Raw genomic sequence first — 22,656 nt, forward strand, 5'->3', positions numbered from 1 at the left:
CGGGGGAACAGTTTGTGTTTAATAAATTTAAATTCTGAAAATGAGAAGATTTTTACCAAATGACTTTTATTTTTACGAGGATGTTTCCGTAACTGGCTTCCGTCTCCGCACTAGCTCCGCTATGGGATCTTTGGTGCGGAGACGGAAGCCGGTTACGGAAATGGGGCCAAAAATTACCCATGAATCTGCCCATGACCGTACGACGTCTTTTTCGTCGAGTGGACTATCTTGCTCGCTATAGGATCTGTGATGGATAGGTGATGTAGGGACCCTTCTTCAGACTGATTCAGTCTGCTGAGTTACTCCAACACTTTGTGTCGTCCACCCAGTGGTCACTTCAAGTTACTATCAGCACTCGTTCAATTGTCTAGCCAGTAGAGCACACACCAGATATCGGCACCCACTGCAGCTGAGATGCAGAAGGAGACAGAGAGTCATTCCAATCACTCCCCACCCCCCCCCCCCCCCACAGGCCCTTACCTGAAGATCACTGCAGAGCATGTTGTACCAAACCACTGAAGCCCAGCCGCTGAGGAGCTGGCTGGCATTTGAGATGACAACAACAGGCAAAGTACTTGTCTGTCAAAAACAAGGAAGATTTTAACGCAATTATAGGGAGAAAATAAAACCACTATTGAATCAATATAGCAATGCATGAAAGCTAAATGGGGTGCGTTAAGGCACATCCTTTCATGTCCCAAAATACTTCAGAATCACCAGGGTAGCATGGTGGCGCAGCAGTAGTTGCTGCCTTACAGCACTTGCAGCGCCGGAGACCCGGGTTTGATCCCAACTACAGGTGCTGTCTGTACGGAGTTTGTACGTTCTCCCTGTGGGTTTTCTCCAAGATCTTTAGTTTCCTCCCACTCCAAAGACGTACCGGTTTGTAGGTTAATTGGCTTGGTAAATGTAAAAATTGGCCCTAGTGTGTGTAGGATAGTGTTAGTGTGTGGCGATCGCTGGTCGGTGTGGACCCAGTGGGCCGAAGGGTTAGTCTCTAAACTAAACTACTTAGCCAACCTCATTTAACACAACGACACAAGCTTCCTTTCTCCAACAAGTATAAACTCAGCGCTTTACTGACTAGATCTAGTTTAACCTCCAGTTTAAATTCCATTTGGAATATTTTGGAGGACCAAGAAACCAAGAAGCAAGAATCTATGGCAACAGGTACTGCATAGTGGAAAACCTACCTCAAGTTTGAGGATGAGATCTTGGTAAACCAGCTCTGTCTCAAAGCTAATTAGATGGAGCTCTTCTGTTACAACAAGGGACGTCTGCAGAGGGAATGGATGTGGCGACGAGGGATGGAGGTTGGCGAATGAGGGAGAAAGACAACAACATTAGCAGGACGATAATTAAAACAGGCACAGAAATAGCAGCTCATGACCAATATAAAACTCTAGAAATTGGTTACAAAACTGGCATAGGAATCACACCCACTTTTTTTCCTCCCCCAAAGATATACATAAAATGTTTTAAACTGAATTAAAGATCGTAAGTGGAGTAAAGTGAAGACACAAATAACTGCAGATGCTGTTTTACAAAAAAAAAAATGAGAGTGTTGGAGTAACTCAGCGGATCAGGCAACATCTCTGGAGGACATGGACGGGCAACGTTTCAGGTCAAAACCCTTGTGCATCGGGGTGGCGCAGTGGTAGAGTTGCTGCCTTGCAGCGCCAAAGACCCAGGTTCAATCCCGACTACGGGTGCTGCATGTACGGAGTTTGTACGTTCCTCCCGTGACCGCGTGGGTTTTCTCCAAGATCTTTGGTTTCCTCCCACACTCCAAAGACGTACAGGCTTGTAGGTTAATTTGCTTGGTATAAATGTAAATTGTCCCTAGTGCGTGCAGGATAGTGTTCATGTGTGGGGAATCGATGGTTGGCGCAGAATCAATGGGCCGAAGGGCCTGTTTCCGCGTTGTAACTCTAAACTAAACTCTCTGCACAAGCCCATTCACGCCCCAGTAACCTAGCAACTTGAACGAGAGTCTAAGTGACAAGTAACAGGCAGAAATCTCCATAGTGCTTGCATTACCTCATTGCTTCCTTTGCCTCCAATAAGAGACTTCTGCTCCTTAAGTTGCTGCAATTGGGAAAAATACAATTATGATAAAATGTGCGATTTTCATTAACTAGAAACCCACCACACAAATTACTCAAAGGTCAATACAATACAATATCAATACGGTTTTATTTGTCACATTGCACAAAACGTGCAAGTGAAATGAATTTGCCAGCAGCGGTACAATGAGAAAGAACACACAAAAACACAATGAAAATTTAACACAAACATCCACCACAGCATTCATCACTGTGGTGAAAGGCACAAAAATTGGCCCGTCCTCCTCCATTTCCCCCGTGGTCGAGACCTCAACCCTCCGCAGCCGTCACCGCGGGAGTCCAGATGTGCAGACAAGGTGCATAAAAATAGCCACGCTCTTACCAAATGTCGGAAATCAACGCACAAGCCCCCAAACTTGGATTCCGTCATGTTCATTGCCTTCTCGTTTGTGCCGAGAATATTGAATTTGCGATACCTGGTGAGTAAAGTATTGACTTCAGTAACTTTGATGGTAAAGATCAATAAAAAGTAAATTTATAATTCAAAGTCACGCGCCATTTAAATGGTACATACACTCATAGGGCACAGTGGCTAGCGTGTAGAGCCACAGCCTTACAGTGTCAGACACCCCAGTTTAATCTTGACCTCTAGTGCTGTTTGTGCAGAGTTTGTGACTGTACAAGCTTCCCCCAGGTGCTCCAGTTTCCTCCCGCATCTCAAAAACATGCAGGTGGATAAGTGAAAGTTATCCTTAGTGTGTAAGTAAAGGGCCTGTCCCACTTACGTGTCCTTGGCACGCAAATTACGTGACCTTGTGGTCGCGTTGAGGCGTACGGGCATCGTATGGCCGCGCGGGGCCGGTCCCACTTAGAAGCGCGGAGAGGTATGTAGTTGTGCGCGACATCGTGCGGGGCTGCGAAGTTTTCGTAGTGAACAAAATCTTCGCGCGCCAACGACCTGTCGCGGAACTGACGGCCAAAGTGGGACAGTCCCAAGACCCTGGCGCGACGCGACGTCTCACCTCCAACAGCAGAAGCAGGCAAACGATCGCCGAACTCGGCCTGGGGCTCACGGCCGTTGCGGTCTGGATCCACACCCACTTCTACTCCCAGAGCTGGGCCAAGAAAATTGAAGATAGACACAAAATGCAGGAGTAACTCAGCGGGACCGGCAGCAACCCCGAGAGAAGTAATGGGTGATGTTTCGGGTCAAGACCCTTCTTTTCAGACTGAGGAAGAGTCTCGACACGAAACGTCACCCATTGCTTCTCTCCAGAGATGCTGCCGGTCCCGCTGAGTTACTCCAGCTTTGTGTCCATCTTCAAATGACGTCACGCGCTCCAGACGGCCGTGCGGACGCATGTAATGGCGCCCGACCTTCACGGCTCAACGTGATCACGAGGTTGTGTAATTTGCGTGCCAAGGACACGTAAGTGGGACAGGCCCTTAAGTGAGAGAATCTGACGGGAGTTGATGAGAATATGGGGGAGAATAAAATGAGATTAGTGCAAATGAGCGCTTCATAATTGGCACCCACTTGACTGATTTACGTGCGGCATCTCTGTGGCTAACCCAGAATCTATTACAAACAATCATTTTTGTGCCTTCTCTTTTCCACAGTCGGCTGACAGATTATTATTGAAAGACAACTGCCCAATCTCCTTGGCCAGATTTAGTTATCAAGGATGATAATAAAACAATTGGTTCAAAGTGGAGCCTATCATTTATTACATCCATCATCAAGACATTTTTTTTTTTTAAATAAAGTTTACTATTATAAAAGTCTTACCCTTTTCCGTTTGGTGAACTCCTGCAAGTTAAAAAAAAGTAGAATTGACAAATAGTTTAAGGTTTACTTAGTTCATCTCATCTGGACAAAAAAAACATTCAAAGGCCACAGATGACAGAGTAGTATTTAAAGCTGAAAGAAAAATCTTCCTGGCAAATATCTTTAAATCACATCATGTATTCGGTGTTGCAAACAAGAACAACAGGGCAATTACGATGACCTCAAAGATGAATACCAAAGCAAGAGATTTTCAGAGAAGATTGTTTTCAGATTGATAAGGGCTTGGACACGCTAGAGGCAGGAAACATGTTCCCGATGTTGGTGGGAGTCCAGAACCAGGGGCCCCAGTTTAAGAATAAGGAGTAAGCCATTTAGAACAGAGACGAGGAAACTTTTTCTCACAGAGAGTGGTGAGTCTGTGGAATTCTCTGCCTCAGAGGGCGGTGGAGGCAGGTTCTCTGGATGCTTTCAAGAGAGAGCTAGATAGGGCTCTTAAAAATAGCGGAGTCAGAGGATATGGGGAGAAGGCAGGAACGGGGTACTGATTGGGGATGATCAGCCATGATCACACAGAATGGCAGTGCTGGCTCGAAGGGCTGAATGGCCTACTCCTGCACTTATTGTCTAGGATTAATGAGGATGTTGCCAGGACTAGATGGTGTGAGCTATTGGGAGAGGTTGAGTAAGCTGGGTCTCTATTCCATGGAGCGCAGGAGGAAGAGGGGTGATCTTATAGAGATGTATAAAATCATGAGAGGAATAGATTGGGTAGATGCAGTCTACCTTGCCCAGAGTTGGGGAATTGAGAACCAGAGGACATAGATTTAAGGTGAAGGGGAAAAGATTTAATAGGAATCTGAGTAGCTATTTCTCACAAAGGGTGGTGGCTGTAGATCAGTGCATGTTCCTTTAACATAGTGACCTCACCACTACTAACCACTCCCCATTATCTTCAGTATAATTGTAACCTCCCCACCTCCAGCTCTCTCTCTAGCTCCAGTGACAGACCACGGACAGCTAGGGAACAAATGTGTATCAATATAAATGTTAGTAATAAAACCAGTTGTGAAGACATTGTGTGTTACAACACCTCTTTACAGTGGCTGTATGGAACAAGCTGCCAGAAGAGGTAGTTGTGGCTAGGACTATCACAACGTTTAAGAAACAGTTATAGACAAGTGCATGGATAGGACAGGTTTGGAGGGATATGGGCCAAACGTGGGCAGGTGGGACATGTTGGCCGGTGTGGGCAAGTTGGGCCAAAGGGCTTGTTTCCACAGTGCATCACTCTATGACTCCAAGTGTACAGACTTTTCAATTGTTTTTACAGTAATAAAACAGGAACCATTATTTTGATCACAGGGAGGAAGTGAAGCTGAGCTTCCTTGTTGTCTATCAGCAGATACAAACCCAAACCTATTAACTTTTCTTCAGATTCAAACGTTCTAGTGGTACCCTGCCAACTCCCGGGAGCGCTTTGTAGCACATCGATCCTAATCCCATGGGAAAGGAGGGGCAAGGATTTTTCTTTGCAGAAGCATAAAAAGCAGAGAATCATTTAAAAAAACAAAACAGAAAAACACAATCCTTTAATGACAAAGGGTAGAAGCAGGTTTAAGAATGGAATCTGTTTTTACAAGTTTTGTCGACAATCACTTACTTATCGATGCAAGCTTTCACTTTCATTAGATGATTTGCCACCTCCGGCAGTTTCACCAACAGACTGAGGGGAGAGAAAATAGAATTTTTTAAAGTGGGACCTGCAAGAATCAATATTTCAAGAGTAATTCATCAAGCTTGGTCTGCCAATGTTTTGTCAGTTTGTTAAAGGGCCAGAAACAGTCCCACTGATGGGGGCGGTAGGAAATGGGGAAGTGGTTGGCGAACACTTTCCCCACCTGTTCTCCGAATTACAAAGATACAAGGGGTCACAAATTGGCAGGCCCTGAAACAGGCAAGGCGTAGAATACGTTCTAATGCGGACAAATGGGATTAGTGTAGAGGGGCAAAAAAAACAAACAGGCATGGACATGATGGGCAGAAGGGCCCATTTCTGTGCTGTACAACTAGGATTCTTAAGTATAAGGGCCGCAGACGCAAGTGCTAGCGTGAGGCATTGGTACAGCTGGATACCCGATGGTCAACATAGATGTGGTGGGCTAAAGGCGACTCTAACCAGGGTGTGTGAAGATCAAGAGGTTGCACAAGCCTGAATATTCAGCCTTCTACCTTCCAGACAGCTAGATATTACCATACATTAGAGATGGCCATATAATCTAGATTGATGTTCCTCGTGAACTGAATTACAGCTCATTTCTGGTCCTCTGGGTGATCCAGAGCACCTTGCGGGCATGTGGGACGAGTGTAGCTGGGACACGTTGGCCTGTATGGGCAAGTTGAGCCGAAGGGCCTGTTTCCACGCTGAATGACTCTAATATATGGCAATTAAGTACTCTTGATGCTGGAACAGTATCTACATTGCAGGTTCAGCAGGATATGGGCCAAATACGGGCAAATGGGACCAACTTAGATGGGACATCTTGGTCAGCATGGACGAGTTGGGCCAAAGGGCCTGCTTCTGTGCTGTCTGATCCTATGACTGCTATAGCACTTGATTGGCTGCATCAATCTAGATGATATGGTCATCTCTATGGTGGATTAGAACCCACAAACTAGTGCCAGAGAAAGGAGTTGTACCACTGAAATACTCTTTTTAATTGCCTCATAATTTTCACCTCAGCCTTACAGACAAAGATTCAGCAAGAATCAGTACAAAGGAGTCAATTATTTTTAAACATGCTGCCGCTACTTTGTTGAAGAGCTTAGCCGAGATCTGTACTCACCGGGGCTTCACGGAGAACTGCGAGCTTGTTTTCAAAACCAAGGGCATCTTACTCTGAGGAGCCATACAAGGCTGATTCTCCACAACAAATGCACTAGTTTTAAAATGAAAAACAGCATCTTTCAATTTCATCAGTACAACATTTTGACAGGTATTCGCATTCATCAGCTTAGTTTCGAGATTCAACGCGGAAACAGGCCCTTCGGCCCAGAGTCCATGCCGTCCAGCAATCATCCCCGCACACTGGTTCAATCCAACACACTGGGAACAATTTGCAGAAGCCAATTAACCTACAAGCCTACAAGAGAGAGTACAGAGGAGATTTACTAGAATGTTGCCTGGGTTTCAACAACTAAGTTACAGAGATAGGTTGAATAAGTTAGGTCTTTATTCTCTGGAGCGCAGAAGGTTAAGGGGGGACTTGCTAGAGGTCTTTAAAATGATGAGAGGGATAGGCAGAGTTGATGTGATCAAGCTTTTCCCTTTGAGAATAGGGAAGATTCAAACAAGAGGACATGACTTCAGAATTAAGGGACAGAAGTTTAGGGGTAACATGAGGGGGAACATCTTTACTTAGAGAGTGGTAGCGGTGTGGAATGAGCTTCCAGTGGAAGTGGTGGCGGCAGGTTCGTTGGTATCATTTAAAAATAAATTGGATAGGCATATGGATGAGAAGGGAATGGAGGGTTATGGTATGAGTGCAGGCAGGTGGGACTAAGGGAAAAAGGTTGCTCAGCACGGACTTGTAGGGCCGAGATGGCCTGTTTCCGTGCTGTAATTGTTATATGGTTAAGCCTGCACGTCAGTGTAACGTCGGAGGAAACCGGAGCACCCGGAGAAAACCCACGTGGTCACAGGGTGAACGTACAGACAGCACCCTTAGTCAGGATCGATCCCGGGTCTCTGGAACTGTAAGGCTGCGCCACCTGTCAGTAGCTCAATAGAGTATGATTGCCTAGTTAATGAGTTTTCTTGAAATTAAACATTTACACATTCCTTCTTCTCACATATCTCTCTGATAATTTAACTTGGAAATTAGTCTGGAAAGTGTTATTCTCATATGATCACATTTCTGCCGCTCTGGCATGAAAAAAGATGAAACAGGGAAATAACAGTGACATTATTCCCAGCGTAGAGAAAGGCCTTCTGGCTTAACAATTAATATTGAATAAGGGTATTGCAACATCTTTGGTTGTTGCACAATCGTTGCCACAGGATAATCTTTCCAATGAAGAAAGCAGGGGCTAAGAACGTGCTCCAGTTGACAAATAAATCCACCTACGAAACAAATAAGACTCCGTCTCATACCTTTTAATGAGGTTGGTCAGCAGAGTTTTAACAAGCTTCTCCAAAGTAGGTCTTTGTATTTTAAAAGGGTCCTTATCGTAAGTCACTTTATCTCCCAGTTCCTCCAGCTTTATCAGCAGCCTTTTCACTTGAAACAAACACACTGCACATGCAGTAAACCTACAAAGATAAGAATATAACTTTAGTTAGAAGGAACAGAGGCAAATCAGTACCAGCGTCCAGCCCAGACACACTTTTCCAGCATCCAGCCAGACACAGAGTTTGTTTGAAAAGTATTAAACACAACTTCAATCAAACTCTGAACTATAACAGCCTATTGCACTTTATCTGTTTACTGATGTGTGTATATATATATTCTATGGCATATGGACACACTGATCTGATCTATATTTATGACTACAATATCCTCTGGTGCTGCAGCAAAGCAAGAATTTCATTGTCCTATCTGGGACACATGACAATAAACTCTCTTGACTTGACTTTTCTCATTTAACTTTGCACAAAACATTCTACTAGACAGCTAAACGGACATAAAGTGCTAGAATAACTCAGCAGGTCATGGATAGGTGACGTTTTGGGTCAGGACCCTTCTTCAGATTGTCAAGACAAGGCCCTTCTTCAGATATCACGACTGAAACGTCACCTCTCCATGTTTTCCAGAGATGCTACCTGACCCGAGTTACTCCAGCATTTTGTATCTTCTTTTGTAAACCAGCATCTGCGGTTCCATTGGCAACTATCGTTGCAGAGATTGAGAACAGCATTTATAAGCCGATGAAAAACCCCCAAAAGAAAGCATAAAGAAACAAATCTTAAAAGCAGCCCAACTGATTGGTATCTAGTCACCCATGTTGGAAGTTGTGCTTGCAGGGGGCAAGGTTTGGATAAGAGCGAACTTCAAGACCCTCCCTCAGTCAGCACAAGCCATCATTCTCATTACCAGTTCTCCAGCTGGTCCAAGCAAACTTTCACAGGGGCACCGATACAGGCACTCTGTTGCCGCCTCTTCCAGTCTGCCAGCTCCTCTTTCACCAGCGTGTTCAGGAGCACCTCAGCTTCGTTTATGAATTCTGCAAACTTCTGAAGGACTTTCTGCCAAAAAACAAAATAAAACTCTCAAAACATTTAAAATGAAGCATGAGACACATCTTTCATTTCTGGGACCAGATTCAAGAGACAAGACAAAAAAAAATCCTTGCTGGCTCTACGGACTCCATTTTAAAATGTGACCACGAATCCACGAATGTGACCACGATTTACTCCGGAGGGATAATAGGTTTAGAAAATGGAGAAATTGCATGACGGCTGTAGTTAGCAGCTGCTCTTCACATGCTGGAAACCCTTGTGGATTATTTGGGCCTAAAAATGTCCCCAGAGGGAAGGAATAGTAATTAAACTAATCTTATACAGTTTCTCCTCCAACAGTTCCCTTTGTACACCACTACATTTTGAAGTCTCACACTGTTTATATTATCATTTGCGTTTCATTTTTCCATCCAAAGTGGATAACCTAATTTTCTTCGTCTTTCCCATTCACTTAACCTTTCTAGATACCCCTTTACATGCTCTTTGCCTCTTCCGCACACGGGTTAACAACTTGTGAAGGAGGAGAAAATCTGGCTACAGTACACTTAGTCCTTTCAGCCAAGTGATCAACATAGACGCAAGTTGTTATGTATTCGTTCACCTGCACCGCCTCCAACCACATCTACTGTATCCGTTGCTTAAGATGTAGACTCTTATACATCGGCGAGACCAAACGCAGACTGAACACCTTCGCTCAGTCTGCCTGGATCTACCTGATCTCCCAGTCGCTAAACACTTTAATTCTCCTTCCCATTCCCACACTGACCTTTCTGTCCTGAGCTTCCTCCATTGTCAGAGTGAGGCCCAGCACAAATTGGAGGAACAGCACCTCATATTTCGCTTGAGCAGCTTACACCCCAGTGGTACAGATTTTGATTTCTCTCACTTCAAGTAACCCTCCCCCACCCAAGTCACACCAGCTTCTCGTTTTCACCCAACAAACAGCTAACAATGGCCTGATTCCTTTATCATTGTTACTTTTTTACATTTCTTTCATTTATTGTTTTATATCTCTCTACATCATCGTCTATATCTCTCGTTTCCCTCTCACCCTGACTTTCAGTCTGAAGAAGGGTCTTGACCAGAAACGTCACCCATTCCTTCTCCCCAGAGATGCTGCCTGTCCCGCTGAGTTACTCCAGCTTTTTGTGTCTACCTTTAGTTATGTATACGATGCAGAGTCAAGCACGTGGCACATTAATCGTCCTCAATAGGATCATGAAGGGAACAATGCAGTTATCGACAGTGCCCTGAGTTAAGTGTTGGCAAGTCTCAGTGGCACACACTTGCCACACCAGACTCCAGACTACTATCCAGAAGTGAATGACTTACTTTTCTATTGCAGTCCAGAATATTTAGCATCTTCTGTAGCACCTGCAATTCTTCTTCCTTCTGCTTCTCGGAATTGTTCGATTCTAAAATATAATGAAATTATCATGAAGTACATTATACAGGTTGATTTTGTATCCCTAAGTGAAAGAAAACTCTTTGCAGGTTGCAATAGGAATTCACAGCCAGTGCAGTCCACCAACATTGAATACAAATGGAAGAAAAAATAAAAATCCATCCAATTTGTCTTGGTCTTTTTTGGTCTATCACTGATCGAGGGATACACAACTCTGAGGGAGATAGACGGCCTCAACTACCTCGTCTGGCAGCTTGTTCCAATCACCCTCCACCCTTTGTGTGAAAAAGTTACTCCTCAGATTCATATTAAATCTTTTTCCCTCGGTGATGGTGTCTAAAACAAGAGAGGAGGCTTAGATGTTCCTGATAGTTGGAGGAAAGTAGCTGACTAACATCAAGACTAATGCAAGAGGCATCACTGTTCAGGAAAGTGCGAGCCTATATGCAGTTCCAGGAGTCAGAAGCAGGGAAGACAAGAAGCAAATGTGTTGAAAATATCGGATTCATGTAACAAAGCTGCCAGAAATACCAATGAAGGAACATTGGAAAATGATCCAAAGAGCACAATATATACTGCCTTGTCGCAGGAGCCACTTTAGCACCAGCTTTCAAAGTTAGAGAGCCGTACAACATCCTCTCACCCTCCAGACTCAAGGGCTCGTGGAAACAAGGAAAATACCCACCTTGAAACTTGTAAGTCTTGAATTTGAAATCAAATTCATCTTGCTGTTCTTCGAGGAACTTCAACTCCTGTTCACCAGCCTAAATATAACAGTTTCAAATATATTTAGCAGTTTCAGATATATTTAGCATCCTTTAAAAAAGGATATGTAGCACTAAACTACACTAGCCACTCACCTGTACGCCATTTTTCAGTGCATTAAGTTTCTGTACAACGTTCTGGTGCCTTTCAAAGTCCACAGGTTGAGGTTGGCCCATGACAGCCTAAAACAAAGACAGGAACCGTCTCAGTGAGAGTACTACATTGCCAACAGTTTTGTCAAGAAAACCAGTTTTTGAGAGTTGCTACAACTGCACTGCAGCACCAAAGCATGTCAATGGGCAGAGATAGGCTTCTCTTATAAATGTACTACGTGTTATCAGGCACCAATAAAATAATGTACCACGTGTTATCAGGCACCAAAATAAAAAATAGACTACCGCTCACGGGAAACTTCCTCAGAGTGCTTGGCAGGGAAAACCTCAGCAATGGACTCCTTGCCAGCAGTGAAACTCAAAGATCCTATAGAGTGGTCTATCGCAAGATAGACCACTCCTGCGAAATGCAATGGGCTGACGTGTAGTACACAACGGAACGGAACGTGGGCCTTTTTTTCATCCATTTTAGTAACCCGACCCAACCCAACCCGCAGTGTAATCAACGTTGCGGGGGAACAGTTTGTGTTAATAAATTAAAATTCTGAAAATGAGAAGATTTTTACCAAATAACTTTTATTTTTACGAGGATGTTTCCGTAACCGGCTTCCGTCTCCGCACTATTATCCTATGGGATCTTTGGTGCGGAGACGGAAGCCGGTTACGGAAATGGGGCCTTAAATTACCCATGAATCTGCCCATGACCGTACTACATCTTTTTCGTCGAGTGGACTATCTTGCTCGCTATAAGATCTTTGGTGAAACTCATTCGTGGGGGACTTTGACGACAACACATCCAAGGAAGAGCTGACGTTCCACATGCAGGGGATGCGCTGAAGCTCTAATCAACCTCCGTCCAAACAACAGAGAGACAAGGAACCGCAGATACTGGTTTACAAAAAAAGACACAAAGTGATGGAGTAACTCAGCGGGTCAGGCAGCATCTCTGGAGAACGTGGATCGATGACGTCTCGGGTTGCGAGCCTCTACGACCATTTTCTGACTTGGACCCACCTATCAAAAAAATGTCCCTCACCTGTATCCGCCTATCATTTGCCAGGCTTTGTCCTGCCCCTCCGCCTTTCCAGTTTCAGCCACAACTACTTCGTCCAGCAGCTCAATACACAATAGACAACAGGTGCAGGAGTAGGCCATTTGGCCCTTCGAGCCAGCACCGCCATTCAATGTGATCATGGATGATCATCCCCAATCAGTACCCCGTTCCTGCCTTCTCCCCATATCCCCTGACTCCGCTATTTTTAAGAGCCCTATCTAGCTCTCTCTTGAAAGCATCCAGAGAACCGGCCTCCACTGCCCTCTGAGGCAGAGAATTCCAGACTCACCACTCTCGGAGAGAAAAAGTGTTTCCTCATCTCCGTTCTAAATGGCTTACTCCTTACTCCTCATTCCATATACCCCATGTCCTCTGATTCTTGATTCCCCTACTCTGGGCAAAAGACTCTGTGCATTCACTCTATCTGTTCCCCTCATGTATTGCACCATAATGGTCTCTACCCATGCCACTGATTTGAGGACAGAAAAAAAACTTCATTCATGAAAGTTACATTAGAAATGGGGAAAGGAGTGGGGGGGAGAAAGTAGAAGAAATAAAAAACACGACTCTTATGTTACTGCTTAGTTTTAGGAGTGCAGGATAGAACCGTGTCAACTCGAGCAAAACCAACAGGAATTGGCAGCAAGTACGATGAGAGGAATCAACACCAAAACCAAGCTTTCCAAGCAAGCCTCATTTCAAATGGGCACAAAATGTCCAGCGTGCCATTCAGCATCATGGAGATGCGTTCTCAGCAGTTACTTCTTGGATTCAACAGGGCCGATTTTGCACGGAGTAAATCTCCAATCTCCCTCAGTTCCCTCTCATTGCATACAAGCTTCCATCACAAACAGAGAGAAGGGTTGGAAAGATGCATTCAATCTGCTTCAAGGTTCACCGGAGTCTGGATGCGCAGCAGACCAAGCGTGGGGCGTTAATTCTTGCAGAAGAAAACAGACAGCAATGCAAATGTGGTCATAAAAGAGAAGCGTGTATGTACATTTGGAATGTTATCAAACAGCTGCTGGGGTGTGGTTACTTATCCTTATGATATATCCAAACTAAAAGCAGTGCCATGGTGACAACAGAAACCGCAGATGCTGGAATCCTGAGCAAAACACAAAGTGCTGGAGAAACTCAGCGGGTCAGGCAGCATCTGTGGGGGGAATGGAAAGGCGACGTTTCGGGTTGGGGCCCTACTTCAGACTGGAGTTGCAGGAATCACAGAGGGGGGGGGGGGCAGCGAGAGCAGGTCTCACAGAGAGGAGAAGTCTGAAGAAGGGTCCCAACCCAAAACATTTGTCTTTTCCCTCCACAGATGCTGCCCGACCTGCTGAGTTCTTCCTGCACTTTGGGTCTATAAAAGCGATGTTCATAAAAGGTACCGTGGATGGCAGTGTTATAAAATGACGCAGCATGGAAAATTCACCGTCTGTCAGACGAGACAGAATTCATTCTTCCAGTTATCAGCATCATAACAGTTTTAGTGCTGGGGAAGGCCTTCAACTCCAAAATGGCCCAGCCTCCTCACACCACCATCTTGCTCCACTTCCAGCGCTGCCTCACAAAGCAAAGTTATTCTAGCATTTGCGCTTGCTGCAGTCAAATTCCTTCTCCTTTAGCTTCAGAGAAACCAGCCGCTCTCAACGAAACACTGGTAGTGGATATACCCCCCCCACCCCCACCTTGGCCACCTGATGAACCAGTATTGCAGCATTGCATGCACTGTTCAACAAAAGCAGAGGAAAATTTATTTTTGAGGAGTGTGTCAAGGTACAGGAAAAGAAAACACCCTAGATGTCAGATGGTCAGCTCCACATCACAACTGAGGGCGAATGGTCAGTGGACTGGAGAAATCCAGGCAGATCTGACAGCGTGAACATTTAAAAATTAGCACGTTAGTCAATAAATCCGTGACTTTTGGTCCCCATTTGCGTTCCTCCTACCTGGTGATCCTCTACAACATTGCTTAGGATCATCTTCTCCTGCATCAGGTAAGAAGCGACATTCTTTGCCAAGAGCACAGGGTCGTCTCCATAAGTAGCCTAATGAAAGAGAAGCCAGAGTATTACCATGCTACCTGCTACACAGAGTGCCTCTACTGTGATGACTGTAGGTTCATTCCTGATTATGCGTGTACATTATGGTGCCCTGAAATGGGGGTGGGGGGGGGGGGGCGGGGGGGACTATGTATAAACACTGCTGTAATTTCTACATGGTGAAACCAAAATGTATAAAAATACCCTTTATTAAAATCTGACAATGTGCACTTTAACCATATGTGATTTTTTTTTCTATTACAAATCTCAAATTGTGCAATCTTTAACCTCTCGACAGTACAGAGGCAAATAAATAAATGGTAGGTAGACAAAAGTGCTGGAGAAACTCAGCGGGTGCAACAGCCACTATGGAGCAAAGGAAATAGGCAACGTTTCGGGCCGAAAAGTTGCCTATTTCCTTCAGGGTTTCGGCCCGAAACGTTGCCTATTTCCTTCAGGGTTTCGGCCTGAAACGTTGCCTATTTCCTTCAGGGTTTGGCCCGAAACGTTGCCTATTTCCTTCAGGGTTTCGGCCCGAAACGTTGCCTATTTCCTTCAGGGTTTCGGCCCGAAACTTTGCCTATTTCCTTCAGGGTTTCGGCCCTAAACGTTGCCTATTTCCTTCAGGGTTTCGGCCCGAAACGTTGCCTATTTCCTTCAGGGTTTCGGCCCGAAACGTTGCCTCCTTCAGGGTTTCGGCCCGAAATGTTGCCTATTTCCTTCAGGGTTTCGGCCTGAAACATTGCCTATTTCTTTTGCTCCATAGATGCTGCTGCACCCGCTGAGTTTCTCCAACACTTTTGTCTACCTTCGATTTTCCAGCACCTGCAGTTCCTTCTTAGGCAAAATAAATGATGGGTCTTTGTCCCAAACATTATGGAGGGCACTGTACCTGGACAAGTCATTAACAGTTAATGTTTATGTTATTTACATTGTAGCCAATTTTCTTTATTTATCTTAACACAAACAGTAACCAGGGCATCAGGATTTAAGTTTCCTTTTGTTCCCTTCTGCCTTAGGCCCTGCAGGCAAAGTAGAAAGGCAATCGTTGTTCGTATAGGAGTCTACCAGCGTTGATGACTCAATGGATGACGTTTTGCAGGGAAGGGATTGGCAACAGGTTGATGAATGACCGACCAACTCAAAATAGCGAGGACAATTTTCCATTTCCCAACCATCAGACGACACAAAGAAATTGATGTTGATTGCAAGTCTGTTGAGAAAGTTTAGTCTTGCTTTGAATGCATTGCCTATTGCAACACATCAGTTCAATTAAAAGTAAATCAGACTGGAAAATTCATGCAGATTTGCGCTATTTTCTAGTTGATTGAGCCAGACCAGAGTTGCATCGTTGCAGGGATGTAGAATTCCACAAGTACTCATGCTCCTTCATCCTGGATCAAATGAAAAAGAACTAGGAATTTCAGAAATCTTGGTCTCAAAACAAAGCATGACAGGGCTCACATTAAAACATTGAAGTAAAGCAGCTACAATCAACAATGTCCACTTCATTCTTACAATAAACAATTTGACATTTAGCCTTAGATACCAATCTGTACCTAGACTGTACCAATCTGTACCTAGACTGTACCAAGCTACTGTTGTGTGGCGTCTTTTTTAAATTGCTCTTTTTTCTTCTTTTTTTCCCTCCCACAAATATGTAGTATGTGCATATGTGATTCTGTTCCATTCTGTTTTGTAGTTTTTTTGCACAATCCGCAAGCATTGCCACTTTTCATTTCACTGCACATCTCTGATGTGTATGTGACGAATAAACCTGTCTTGAGATGTAGAATCAGTCATTATACTTTATCAAAATCGTATGGAGAGTACAATGGGAATTCCAAACTGCAATCACATTGCCGTACAGAACCAGCTCCTTGTGTCGGCCCTACTTTCCACCCATGCCCTCCCCTACAAAGCCCAGACAACCCAAGCTTTGCGCGCATGCTGCTTATTCATTGTCGGCACCGCCTGTCGGCTTTCAAAACTGTTCTTAGTTGCCACAAAAAGAAAAATCCAAAGCGCAAAATCAGCAAGCATCGTTAGCATCAGCAATTTGATCATATTCAACTCAATGGCGACAAGGATTATAACAACTTTGTGTATGGCTCCCAACAGTGTTAAAACAACATGGAATGATAGCATTGAATTTAAAGTTTTTTTTAAATACATTTCACGTCTAATGTTAAGTGCCACAGATTGGGAGGGCTGCATTCTTGCATATTATTCTTCGCCATTTGTTTTTGGATGTTTGGAGATTGCGCAGGAAAGTTTGGTTGGGAAGGAAAAGGGATTAGACCAACCAGCCAAACTGAGTACGCTGCAGGGCTCCATGCCAGCAGATGACTGGACGTCATTTAAGACAGAAGCTGTGTGGAATGATTGAAAATGCAGCTTCACGTTCAGGATAGAAAGCTCAATGACTCTGAACTGCAGCAAATGACACAGGCAAATTCTGCAGCAATATAGCGCACGAGATTCAAGCAACAATGAGCAGTCAGCAAGTTTTAATGACCGGTGAAGTTAGTTGAAACATTTTGAAATATAATGTTGCGCAATCTTTAACCTCTCGACAGTACCTTGGAAAACTGGGAAGCTCCCCTGGAATGGCAGTCCAGATCACATGTTCAACCATTAATGTACAACCACAGGGGAAAAAAATGCTTCTCTTCTGCGCTGCTTTCACAAGCACACCACAACCCGGAAATGTGTTCTCCATAAAATCGTGGCTTTGGTTTCTTTCTTTTTTTAAATATTTTTATTAGAAGCATGTATACAAATAATAGTAAGCGACAATTTAATTACAGATTTCTTACATAGCTTCAGTTTTTTTTTTAAGAATAAAGATAAAGGGAGAAAAAGATGAGAGAAAGGAATAGAGAGAGAAGAAGAGAGAAAAAGGGAGACGCAGAAAGAAAGATTATGGAGATAGATAGAAATATTGAGTATAACTATTCATCCAGTCCCAGGTTTCAACCCCGATTCTGTGTTAAACCAATTTACCTTTTCAAATATTCAATAAATGGAGACCATACTCTAACAAAAAATTCTGGTTTGTCAATTAAGACAAGTCTTATTTTTTTCCAAGTGCAAGGTCTCAGTCATTTCCGTAATCCACATTTTAATTGTGGGGTCTGCTGGTTTTTTCCAAAATTTTAGTATACATTTTTTTGCAGTTATTAGACTGTAACCAAGAAATTGTCTTTGACTTGTGGTAAAGTTTGTAGTATGCGGCTTTGGTTTCTATAAGCACTGTGGACAGAGCTGAAAACACCAGCAACTTGCCAACTGAAGCAGAAAAAAACAAAATCTAAATAAGATCTTATTGACACCTCCTCTGTTGCCAACAATAGCAGGCAAGCAATATTTCAGGATTTGGTAACTGCAACTAATCAAATAAGACAGTGAATGAAACATAGACAAACAAAATTGCTCCTTTGAAAAGGGTTACAAGCAAAACACAAATTGTTGAATCTTCATTCCGCAATGAAAAGCCACCCGCAGTTTGTGATTATGCAGGTGTGACATTCCTGATATATTCTATGCTACATGAAACCTTATAGTTCAAATCGGATTATGCCATTAAAGGCAATTCCAGGAAAAGGTTTAGCATTGCCAAAATGAAAATGCAGTCTATCTCTCCCACTCAGGTTCGCCAGTATGCAGCAAACTTCACGGATTTAACATATCTGGAAGCAAACAGCAACAGGAGACAAGCCCATTATTAATTAAGTGTCACATTACTGCTTTATGGCAGTCATTTCTACGAGTCCAGGAACAAAATGGTCTCCTTCAATGTCATAAGGAAATACAAGGGGGAGTGCCATTGTTGGAGGCAGTCCTTTCACTCGCCCTCAAACTGGTGGTGGAATTAAGAGGTTAAGAAATAATTGTATGGCATTTTAAAATCCATAGTATTCGCTTCCCATTTCTGAGGGAGTTGACCTCTTGTGTTGTCAGCAATGAAACAGAACAAGAATATTCAATTTCCCCAAATGAAAGTTTTACCAAAAGAAATCTCATGCAATTATGCTTTGTTTAAAAAAAAAAAAACTTTATCTCTTCAATCATCAGTTTGAAAGCACAAGATATGGCAGAATGCTTCACCTTCATGTATGGGATTAGATTTTTCATTCCACATAAACAAACAGACTGAAAAGACATCTCTGTGGAGCAACAAGTAACCCAGATCCGTTTCCTAAAGTGCAGTGCAAAAGCATCCCTCGCTGCCAGAATTGCGGGTAAAACACATAAAATGGTTATTTTAACTTGGCATCTCCATTTTGTGTTGCTTAACAACCAGGAATGGGGGGGAAATTAAGTATTCTAAGTTTACAGACAGTACAATTTCCTCCACATTGCCAAAGTACCTTTAAAGGTCCTGCCCATACACCATAGGTTTAAGGTGAAGGGGAAAAGATTTAATAGGAATCTGAGGGGTAACTTTTTCCACACAGGTGGGTGTATGGAACGAGCTGCCAGAGGTAGTTGAGGCTGGGACTATCCCGACATTTAAGGAACAGCTTGACAGGTACATGAATGGGACAGCTTTGGAGGGATATGGACCAAACACAGGCAGGTGGGACCAGTGTAGATGGGGCATGTTGGCCAATGTGGGCAGTTTGGGCCGAAGGTCCTGTTTCCACACTGTATCACTCTATGACTCTATCTATGACTCAATGTGACATTAATCACTCACTATCCCATAGCTTCAGCATCTGACAACATTTGAAGAAGTTCATGTTGTCAACTGATTAACTTTAGCCTGAAGGGAATGGATTTTAACAGCACAAGTGTATAAATACAAAACCATTGCAGACAGTTGACAAAGCAATTAACTCATGTGTTCAAACCTGCTCAAACTCAGAAGGACACATATTTTTAAAACAATATATCACAATAGGTCCTGGGGTTTTCAGTAACCGGACCCACAGAGATGCTGACACAAGAAATTGCAGATGCTGGAATCTCGCATAGAACACAAAGTGCTGGAGTAACTCAGCGGGTCAGGCTGCATCTCTGGAGAACATGGACAGGTACAGAGTGCTGGAGTAACTCAGCGGGTCAGGCAGCATCTCTGTGGAGAACGTGGACAGGTACAAAGTGCAGGAGTAACTCAGCGGGTCAGACATGCAGCATCTCTGTGGAGAACGTGGACAGGTACAAAGTGCTGGAGTAACTCAGCGGGTCAGGCATGCAGCATCTCTCGAGAACGTGGACAGGTACAAAGCGCTGGAGTAACTCAGCGGGTCAGGCAGCATCTCTGTGGAAAACGTGGACAGGTACAAAGTGCTGGAGTAACTCAGCGGGTCAGGCAGCATCTCTGGAGAACGTGGGCAGGTGACATTTTGTGTGAAGAAGGGTCCCGACCCAAAATGTTGTCTATCCATGCCCTCCAGAGATGCTGCCTGACCCGCTGAGTTACTCCAGCACTTTACGTTCTATGCAAGATTCCAGCACCTGCAATTTCTTGTGTCAGCATCTCTGTGGGTCTGGCTTTCAGAATGCCAGCCCTTCCTATAAATAGAGCTGGAATACTAGAGGTTGGAAGTTCTGCTGCAACTGTATCCAGCCACAGGTCGCCCACACATGGAGCACTGAGAGAGTTCTGAACCACACAACGTTGAAAGGAAAGTCCTTCTTTGGAAGCAGTGCAGATTTAACAGAATGGGCCCGGGGTAAAAAAAGTTTTAAAAACTATTCAAACGTCCCACAATCGATCCCATCTTTTGCCCAGGGCGATGTACACACTAAAACACCCCTACCAACATTGTGACATCCCTAAGGCAACACAGTTGAGATCTGCCAACACAAGAGCAAAAAAAAAAAAAAAAGCCTGCCATTTTGATGATCGCCAGGGCACAGACGCTGAAGATCAAGTAAAACTGGTTGCATATCAATAAAAATAGTAAATGATTCACTTTTTTAAATTGCGAAATGTGATACTGTAGAATAGAGATTTGTCAGCAAACTCCCTCAAGGACAACCAAAATTTGTATAACCTCCAACACGTCCCTTTAGCATTGCATTCCATTTTCTTGGCTGGAGGAGTCAGTCAAATGAAATTTTAAAAAGTGCTATAATAAAATGTGGGATATTGGCAGGGTGGGAGGGAAGAGACTCAAACATATACACAGACCATTACACTTAGAGTTTGGAGATGCAGCATGAAACCAGCCCACATCTACATGTTCACACCAAAGATCCGATAGTGGAGCAAGATAGATCACTCCTGCTAAATGCAAAGGGCTGACGTGTAGTACGCAACGTGGGCCTTTTTTTCATCCATTTCCGTAACCCGACCCGACTCGCAGTGTAATCAATGTTGCGGAGGGACAGTTTGTTTTAATAAATTAAAATTCTGAAAATGAGAAGATTTTTACCAAATAACTTTTATTTTTACGAGGATGTTTCTGTAACCGGCTTCCGTCTCCGCACTAGTATCCTATGGGATCTTTGGTGCGGAGACGGAAGTCGGTTACGGAAATGGGGTCGATAATTACCCATGAATCTGCCCATGACCGTACTAAGTCTTTTTCGTCGAGTGATCTATCTTGCTCGCTATAGGATCTTGGGTTCACACTAGTTCTACGTTAGCCCACTTCCTCATCCACTCCCTACACACTAGGGGGGTAATTTCCAGAGCTGCGCCACTGTGCTGCCCTTCAAAGTGTCAATTGGAACAGCCAGACAAAGCAAGACAACAGGGTTCGATTCCTCTTGTGCGGTGTTAGCAGATCACGGCTCAGACTATTGCGATTAGCAAATTAGGGGAAAAAACTTCAGTATTCCTACTCTTGGCTGTCACAACTGCGATAAACTGCAGTGGTAAAACGCCATAGGCTCAATCTCAGCTGTGGTTTATCCAACTCCTCCCCTCGATAAGCATTTAATTGCAAAGCCTCAGATAAAGAATGCAAGGCTGTCAATTTGAACAAAGGTGAACCCTTGTGGACATCAACACCATCGGAAAAGGAAGGTGGAATGGAAAAATAATTGGATTCAGAAACTAAATCATCGTGGTTTATTTTCCATTGTTTCAGCTCAAAATGTATTCTTTGTATCACACAATTCCAGGCAATAGACAACTTCCCAGCAAACAGCAGCAATGATATAATTTAAACTGCACAGTACCTGCATATTTTGCCTGTATCTCTTGAATTTGTGCTGGCATATAAACAACTTCTCCTGCATAAAGCGGCTGTATTGATTGTTGATTAGATCCAACAGATTTTGGTAGTGGATGGTGGCCAATGAGTAATTTGTTATTGCCTTTTCCCTGCAAAGAGAACGAAAGAACACATTTAACTTCATCTTGAACTGCATGCACTCATCAATCAATCAATGGGCGGCATGGCGGCGCAGCAGTAGAGTTGCTGCCTTACAGCTCCAGAGCCCCAGGTTCAATCCTGATTACAGGTGCTTGTCGGTAGGGAGTTTGTACATTATCCCAGTGACCTGCGTGGGTTTTCTCAGAGATCTTCGGTTTCCTCCCACACTCCCAAGACGTACAGATGTGTCAGTTAATTGGTTTGGTATAAAAATGTAAAATTGTCCCTAGTGTATGTGGACAGGGTTAATGTGCGGGGATCACTGGTCGGTGCGGACTCGGTAGACCGAAGGGCCTGTTTCCGCACTGTACCTCTAAACTAAACTAATGGAGTATTTGCTCAGGCCTCAGTGAAGAACTCCAACTGGTTTCATCCTGAATTAAGAATACAGCACAGCAATTAATTCACTCAATCTTGGTCACCCTGCTAGAGGAAAGATGTTGTTAAGCTGGAAAGAGTGCAGAGAAGATTTATGAGGATGTTGCTTGAGGGCCTGAGCTACAGGGAGAGGTTAGGACTTTATTCCTTGAAGCACAGGAGGCTGAGTGGAGATCTTATTCAGGTGTATAAAATCATGAGGGGAATAGAAAGGAGGAAAGTTTTTTTACCCAGAGGGGGGGAATCAAGAATCAGAGGACACAGGTTTAAGATGAGGGGGGAAAGATTTAATCGGAACCTGAGGGGCAACTTTTTCCACACAGAGGGTGGGTGTATGGAACGAGCTACCAGAGGAGGTAGGCGAGGCGGGTACAACAACACCATTTTAAATATATTTGGACAGGTACATGGATAGATAAGGTTTAAATGGATATGTGCCAAGCTAGTGTAGATGGGGGCACCTTGGTGGGCATAAGC

At 43.9% G+C, this 22,656-nt stretch overlaps 1 protein-coding gene across 3 annotated transcripts in view; it reads right to left on the bottom strand.

Moving 5' to 3' along the window:
- LOC116968770 (signal transducer and activator of transcription 1-like) overlaps nt 1-22,656 on the bottom strand; it is a 39,581-nt gene that overhangs the window by 13,081 nt on the left and 3,844 nt on the right. For 2 of the 3 annotated variants that reach the window (XM_033015596.1, XM_033015595.1), the window contains exons 3-16: nt 21,605-21,749; nt 14,375-14,473; nt 11,357-11,443; nt 11,182-11,260; nt 10,424-10,506; nt 8,946-9,097; nt 8,006-8,164; nt 6,699-6,791; nt 5,516-5,578; nt 3,856-3,876; nt 2,449-2,542; nt 2,041-2,088; nt 1,194-1,277; nt 481-579 (exon numbers count right to left, since the gene is read on the bottom strand). In XM_033015596.1, coding sequence (XP_032871487.1) covers nt 481-579; nt 1,194-1,277; nt 2,041-2,088; nt 2,449-2,542; nt 3,856-3,876; nt 5,516-5,578; nt 6,699-6,791; nt 8,006-8,164; nt 8,946-9,097; nt 10,424-10,506; nt 11,182-11,260; nt 11,357-11,443; nt 14,375-14,473; nt 21,605-21,749 — 1,306 coding nt within the window. The remainder of the gene's footprint in view (nt 1-480; nt 580-1,193; nt 1,278-2,040; nt 2,089-2,448; nt 2,543-3,855; nt 3,877-5,515; nt 5,579-6,698; nt 6,792-8,005; nt 8,165-8,945; nt 9,098-10,423; nt 10,507-11,181; nt 11,261-11,356; nt 11,444-14,374; nt 14,474-21,604; nt 21,750-22,656) is intronic. The other variant, XM_033015597.1, reaches the window with a different exon arrangement.

The sequence above is a fragment of the Amblyraja radiata genome, chromosome 46, assembly GCF_010909765.2.
Source record: "Amblyraja radiata isolate CabotCenter1 chromosome 46, sAmbRad1.1.pri, whole genome shotgun sequence".
Lineage (NCBI taxonomy): Eukaryota > Metazoa > Chordata > Chondrichthyes > Rajiformes > Rajidae > Amblyraja > Amblyraja radiata.